This window comes from Lycium ferocissimum, chromosome 4 (assembly GCF_029784015.1).
Source record: "Lycium ferocissimum isolate CSIRO_LF1 chromosome 4, AGI_CSIRO_Lferr_CH_V1, whole genome shotgun sequence".
NCBI classification, from domain to species: domain Eukaryota; kingdom Viridiplantae; phylum Streptophyta; class Magnoliopsida; order Solanales; family Solanaceae; genus Lycium; species Lycium ferocissimum.
In genome coordinates this window covers 15,488,897-15,496,335 of record NC_081345.1, presented here as the reverse complement: position 1 = coordinate 15,496,335, position 7,439 = coordinate 15,488,897, and the positions used below count along the sequence as shown (strand labels likewise).

The following is a 7,439-nucleotide window of genomic DNA, read 5'->3' as shown; positions in this document are numbered from 1 at the left end:
CTAAAAATTTCGACCTCATGTGGTCGATTTTTTTCGACCAAAAAGTGAGGTCGAAATTATTTGGTCAAAAAACCCTATTTTTTTAGTAGTGAGAAATGAAAAAAAATGGTTGAGAAATGATGAAGAAGAAGGGGGAGAGCGTAGGGTTTTAAAGAATTAATTGGAAATTAAAAAAAAAAATAATGAGTCAGCTCATATATAGCTGTTACATATGCCAAATGGACGAAATTTTTTGAGAAAATTATGCTTTACGGGCATTTTGGTGTTTGAGGTCAAACATTTAGTCTAGTCAGCGTTCAAGTGTGTTTTGCTAATTATCTGGTGATAGTTTAGGTAAGAAAGTCTCACTTCGGATAGTTCAGATATGAAACACACAAAAAAGTGATAGTTGAAGTGTATTTTTGACCCTTGTCTCTATTTTTATTCTATATTTGCGCTTCTTGAAGACACTTCTCCAATATATATATGAGACGCGCGGACGAATCACAATATATTCTGGAGTCCAAGTGTATATATATATATATATATATGTTACCGATAGAAAACTTACTTTGGCATCTTAATGTATACTAGTATGTCATTTTAATGGAGAAGTTACTGTGTATGAATTTGTTAAAAACTTATCAAACTCAACAAGTAACTGTACTCTATATCTACTGACTAAGAGGTGTAAAGGATACATAGTTTAATTCAAAAAGCGGTACTGATAAAGATTTGTGAATGCCGACTATTTATTCAGCGCACTCTCTTAAAATTCAACATATAACATTATGGGGTATATGTAGAGGAAAAACAACGACACATGCATACAAAAGAATATCAAAATTCTCTAGACACAAACACGTTCACATGTGAATCAAAACTAAAGCTTTATCAATGAAATCGCTGATGAAGGACGAACTCATACAGTTGCCTTGAAAAATTTGTTCATATTATTTTTGATGATCTGATCAACGAGAACCCTATAACCTTTTTCGGTGGGATGAAAACTGTCCCAGAACAAATACTTTGTGTCATCTTCACACGTTGCACTGTATTTATTGCATAGCATGCCCACCTCTATGTTTCCTGAACCACAACACCCTTTCTTTACTTCTTCAAATCCTAAAAATCAATCATTCAAATATATTGTCAAAAGAGAAGGAAAAGAAAAGAAGCTAAGAATCTAGAGATATTAATTTAGAGAAGGATATATTATACTTATCATACCATATTTTTTATGGTTGACAATGAAATCAGTTACAAGATCATATATATCGATGAAAACCAGCTTGGACTGAGGCAACGTCTTTGATAACAAATCAATTGCAACTGCCATTTTGGTGTTGGTCAATTGTGCCGCTCGATTGTGTTCCTCCACACAACCTCTAGCTATAATTCCACCGCCTAGTGTTCTTTGCATGGGCAAACATCCTATTGGAGGAATGCCCATAAGCCCAATTCTTCTTGCACCCAACTTGAACAATTCCTTAAAAAAAAAATTAATTCAAGTGATTTGGAGGGTCAACATTGAGAATTAATCATCATAAAATTAATTTTCACATTAAGAAATGAGAATAATAGATGTAAATAGGCATATATATATATGTATACCCACTTGTACGAAATCGGAAGCCCATGCCACTATACGATCGGTATACGAGTTAATATGGTATTGATTCCGGCGAAATCCGGTGACATAGTAGCTATTGAGAAAGTCATCACTACCAGCAACCACCATGTAAAAGCTGTTGCTTAAAATATATGTGGCTTCTTCTTCCCCAACTAATCCCTTTAGCTTCTCAATGTATTCTTGAAAGAGAGTTAATTGATCCAATAGTTGTGGGACTGACTGGTTAACATAAATGAAGAACGTAAGTCAAATGATTAGTGTTGATTTTGCGGACATAAATAAGGCCGTGTGTTCGGTATAATGAAAATATATTCGAGAAATGTTTTCCATAAGAAAGAAAGTCATTTTCTGGTGTTTGGTTACCAAATATCTTTTTGAAAAAAAATTATTTTCCATCAAAAATAGGAAAAATGACTTCGTTTACTTATGGGCGGAAGTTATTTTTCATAGAACTATAGTTTAACTTTATATAACTTTTCGAGCTAACATTTAATTATGACTATTATTAATCTTTAGTACTAAGAGATTTCATTAAGACATCTCTGATTTTTTAATGTCATTCGTAATTAGTTTTTCACATCCTATAATATTTTGTTAGAAACATTTTTCACTAACCAACCAAACCCCGAAAAATACTTTTGAGGGAAATATTTTCCAAGAAAGAAATTAAATTTTGCATCATGTTTATGTGTTGTGGCAACGGGCAACAACAACACAAATATCAATAAAGATTGCTTTAGCTCTTAAAAAAGGTAAGATGAGTAAGAAGTTACCATGGAGGAAGCTGTTAGAGGATCATATCCACAACCTCCTGATGCAAAACTTACTCCAGTTTTGAGATCTTCATCCCTTAGATTCTGGTCCAAATAAGCTGGTACTAGCCCTTTGATCCCCAATTCTTCAGCTGAAACATGGAGGCATGTCAAATTCCTCAATAGAATCCTTTTAATTAGCATATAATAATACTTTTATTATGTAATTACGTAGACCCCTCCTCAATTTGTTTCTTAATTAAAGAAAGGACACATGCCCGTTAATTGTATAAAAAATAATTTTAGACAACCTGTAGGAAAAAGTTAGATGCGGAGCTAGAATTTGAAGCTTATGAATTCTTGAATCTAGTCATTTTAAGTTATTGAATTCAAAATTAATAATTTGTATATCCTTAATGGATTTCCTTAAGAAAAATATGAGATTTTGACATTCAACCGCGCCGATAAGTTATACTCTAGCTCCACGCATGAAAGAAGTTGTTGGAACTAGCCATGCGGCTATGAGTTATTTAGTAAGCCTAGCATTTATGAACCTGATGACATAAATGCAATTGTAAATAACTCTTCTTAATAAATATTCACTGGTAATCTATCTGTACTATAATATACAGTAATATATATACAAAGGGTGATACCTAATAAGTCAGGTGGGGTTTTGGCATTACTGAACCTTCCAGTTGGTGTGCCATCCATTAAGTCCTTCCCATAAGGTGGAAAATTACACTTGATTGGCGTCCCTATGTTGTTATTATTTCCCTGATCCACAATTGAGTCTCCGAATGCAAAAACTGCCGGTACAACCACGTTCGCCGGCAGCTTCACCTTCGCTTCGCTGCTGCAGACACTAAAAAATACACAAACAGCATACAATACATACAACATTATTGTATAGAGTTTGAAAAGCTAGCTAGCTCTCCAATGTCGAAGTTGAAGAGCCACGAGTCGCACTTATGTTTACTTATAGTGGCTAGAAAAAAATTGCTTTGAGGCTAGAAAATAAATTGATTACTAGGGGGGTACTTGAGATAGGTCTTAATGAGGTGTACTAACTAATTGCAGCTTAATTCATATAATAGCGACTTAGAGTAAGGTAATGATGAATGTGTCCTGGTTAATGGGTTCTTGGACCCTCTGTACCAACTTCATATTTGCCAATTAAAGTTGCACTAGACGGGGACTATTTTTACAACGTGAAATTCTTTTTCTTACTTCGTCTGTGTTTTTGGTGTTATAGACACATCATTCAATTAAATTTATAATGCTTTTATGCCAAGCGCAATATTGTTCTAGGGGAGGAAAGTTTCTACCAGCTGCAGATCGAATGGAATAAAGTATTACTATTAGCTAACAATTTTACAAGACCGTTGGTTCGCACACTAAGTTATATATGTTATTCCGGGATTATAATCCTTGGACTGCTTATTCCACCTACTAAGTGAGATAAAATAACACCAAGTTTGATAAGACAAGATAAATAATTCGGGATTAAGTTTGGGGTCAAATTTATACCATAGTTGGTTGAAGGTATAAATTTATCCTAGAATTAGTTATACCTTCAACCAAAGAAAGAAAGGGATATAAATTTAATCTCAAACTTAACCTTGACATTTCCAGCCTCAATCCATGAACCAAACGACCCCTAATACTAGACGGAAAAGTAAGGTTAACCTTAATGTTATTAATCGAGAAGAATAAGACGATGAGCAATGTAAGGAACACATCAACTAGCATGATCGAAAGTACACCGTAAAGATGTTGGCAAAGTTGCACAAATTCAGAAACTTAGTGAGCGTTTGGACATAAGAATTGTAAAATTTGGAAAAACATATTACTATTATTTGTTTTCAAATTGAAAATGGTTTTTTGAAATTGGGGTTGTGTTTGACATGAATACAAATTAGAGCTGTTTTTTTAATTCTTGTGAAGGATTCGGAGTGAAAATTGTAAAAATAACTTTTTAAAGTTTCTAGAATTCCAAAAAATTGTAACAACTCTATGCCCAAATAACTTTCTAGAACAATATTTCAAAAAATCAAACTATTCATGATCAAATGAGGTGTATTCCTTGTCAAGATTCAACAATACGAACCAAGAAGTTTTAGTTTGAAAAGCTTCCAAGTTGGGAAGTTGAACAGACAGTTGTTGTGTTTTTGTTTACTCTCTCTGTCCCAATTCTTTTGACACTTTTCGATTTTCGAGAGTCAAACTTCTTAATTTTGATCGAGTGTTTGAAACATAGAATTTTTAATATAGAATTTTTAAATTTTTTAAAATAAAATTTACATATTTGGAAACTACTTAAAAAATATTATAAGTCACAATAATTAATAAATTAAAATATTTAAAAGATATAAAAAAAAATTATGATAAAAAAATAACTCATTTGACTCTTGAAAAACGAAAAATGTGAACAAATTAGGACGGGAGAGTACTTTATTGAGGCTAGAGAAGTTATAGATTGATAGGCGGATACGTGTGGGATGGGTCTTAAATCATATGAGGTGTAGACTTGTGGCGTAATTTATTTATACTCCTTTTCCGTCATATTGTATGTTCCAAAAAAATGATGCTCCTTCCGTTTCATAATAAGTGTCACCTTAGTCAAATTTTTTTTGTCCCATAATAAGTGTTATTTTAGGAAACCAAGATATAAATTGACTAGTTTTTTTCAATTCTACCGTTAGACAATAAAGTAATATCTAAATGATGATTGGAAAAGCTACATAGTAACTTGGTATTCTTGGATTTCTAATGTCAAAAGATTTACTTCTTGTGCATAATCTACTCAAAAGGTAAAAGTAATTTATTTTTCTTATATAGGGGTAATTTGGTAAACTTCACATTTCATTATTTGTTTCTTAATATGCGTGTTTTTTGCTAAGGTGACACTTGTTATGGGATACGAGGGAGTATGTTTTTATATTTGTAAAAAAAGTTAACTTTAAAATTTTTATTTTACATTAATAATATGCTTTTGTGGAGACAAAGATTTCATGCATATCTCATAAAATCATTCTTTATTTTTTCTATTCCTATCGAGTCAAATTTTGGTCATATAATTTAAAATTTTAAAAAGGTGAGAGTAATAGTAAGAAAAGAGCAAAGCCACTGAAGAGTGATAAGATTGTAGCTTTTGGTAAAGGAAACATTGAGAATCTGAGATGAATGTCCTTCTCAATGGCTTTTTGGACAATCTACCAAAATCGTTTTCTTGATTAGGTGTGGGCAAATCTTTACAATATGAAAAAGTTTCTTACTTTTAATATGTAAATTGAAGCTGTCAAATTGATGATAGATACATCATTGAATTAAACCAATTTCGCCGACTTACTTATGGCGGGACAAACTGTTTTAGCAAGCAAACCTTCTTTGTGAGCTGCATAAAATTGTATTCCAACTGTCTCATGATTTTTGTCACCAAAAAAAAAAAAAGACTGATTATTTGTTTTCCCTTTCTCTCCTTTTTAATATATATGTTTTCCTTTTTGGGCCATTAATTATTCATCATTGTTTAATTCAATTATTTTTAAGATATCTTGGTAGATCACAACTTTTTAAAAAAATTTGCACAAAAAATTCATTGTAAGAAGTTTTATTAAGTTCCTTGAACATGGCTAAAATCTTGAATAATGCATACGACTTTTAGGAGGAAGCTACTTATGACCCATGGTGAATTGTTATTTCATGGTAGTCGGGGAGACTACCGCCATGCTATGACCCATTCTGCATTGTTATTGCCTGGTAGTGGGGAAGACTACCCGTCATTTTATGACTCATGGTGCATTATTATTGTCTCATAGTGGGAGAGACTACATGTTATATTATGACCCGTGGTACATTGCTATCTTAGTGGGGAGACTAGTGGGTGAGACTACCTACCATGTTTCAACCGTGGTGCATGATTATTGTCTGGTGGTGGAAGAGACTACCCGCTATGAAGTTATTCGTGGTGCATTACTTTTATAACCCGGGGCGGACTCACGTTGAGCGAACCCGACACCCCTTCATCGAAGTTTTTTACTAAATATGTATATTAATACCATGCATAAAGTAATATATTAAACGTAATGATACCTCTTGACAAAAGATATCTCTTGGTGATAAAATTTAGCACGCAGTTTTGGTCTTCGAGGTTGGAGGTTTGAACCTCAACCTTAAGCATATTTTTGGAAAAATAACATCTTTTGCTTAAAATTGTAGTTAAGTAGTATTAAACCTCATACCTCTCCTCCAACTTAAAACTAAATTAAATCAATGGGTCAAGGATATGTGATAGTTAAATTTTTGTTCTTTCTTCTACGAATATCGACACCGCTTACTGAAAATCCTGCATATGCCACTGCTTATAACAATATTATATTACAAATTCCTTCAAAGATGTATGTGAATTGTTGTTGAGAACTTAATGTGAAATAAATGTATTTATGTGAAAAGATTTCTATAGCTATGCGATCTTACTTCTATTCTTATTCGGGTACTTCTTTACATGCGAATGCTATTTCATATGTACACACGTTCTTTTTGTCGGGAGCACTACCTCTTTTAATGATCCAGATACGAAAGATCAGTGTAGTTGTATGTAAACCAAAAGCAGTAGTATGATGAACAAAAAAGTCTCCGGGACCTATTGTTAAGAATAATAAATTATTATTTTCATTATTCAGGACGATGTAGATGTTGGTTAGGCACCTCCTCTCATCTCCAACTGATATGGTGATCCCGCTAAAGTCCAGTGGGTATTTTTTAGTCTTGTATATTTATGTACTTATGAGCTCAATGTCATAGAAGCTTCGTGTACACTGTGGGTCATGTATTTAAGGTTCGAGATTCTCATTGTAATTGCAGAGATATGTATAACGTTTTAGAAGAAATTGGACAATTTACCCTTCAAATGGGCTAGTCTTTAATTTGTCCTGCAAATGGGTTGGTCCTTAATTTCTATCCTTTTAGCAATTGAATCTATGCTTAATGGGGCATAAGTTCTTTTAGAGCATAATTTGTGAAATATTATGATTAAAAAAAATAGGAATTTTTACTCATTGTAGCTTCTTTTA

General features: G+C 32.7%; 1 protein-coding gene across 1 annotated transcript; it reads right to left on the bottom strand.

The window, feature by feature from the left end:
- Positions 1 to 713: 713 nt before the first annotated feature.
- On the bottom strand, positions 714 to 3,376 carry LOC132054390 (GDSL esterase/lipase EXL3-like). The gene is made up of 5 exons (XM_059446409.1): positions 3,021 to 3,376; positions 2,386 to 2,516; positions 1,598 to 1,831; positions 1,210 to 1,468; positions 714 to 1,104 (listed from the first exon to the last, which is right to left on the bottom strand). Exons 1-5 carry the CDS (start codon positions 3,265 to 3,267, stop codon positions 902 to 904), a joined length of 1,074 nt encoding a protein of 357 aa, XP_059302392.1. The 5' UTR covers positions 3,268 to 3,376; the 3' UTR covers positions 714 to 901.
- Between the last annotated feature and the right edge of the window lie 4,063 nt (positions 3,377 to 7,439).

Bases quoted from the DNA above. Each gene is read 5' to 3' on its own strand.
- LOC132054390 (XM_059446409.1), bottom strand. From the start codon at position 3,267: ATGTTGTATGTATTGTATGCTGTTTGTGTATTTTTTAGTGTCTGCAGC. The intron at 2,517-3,020 runs GTATCACCCTTT...TCCATGTTTCAG, and splicing joins AACCCCACCTGACTTATTAG to CTGAAGAATTGGGGATCAAA. The intron at 1,469-1,597 runs GTGGGTATACAT...TTTTTTTTTAAG, and splicing joins GGGCTTCCGATTTCGTACAA to GAATTGTTCAAGTTGGGTGC.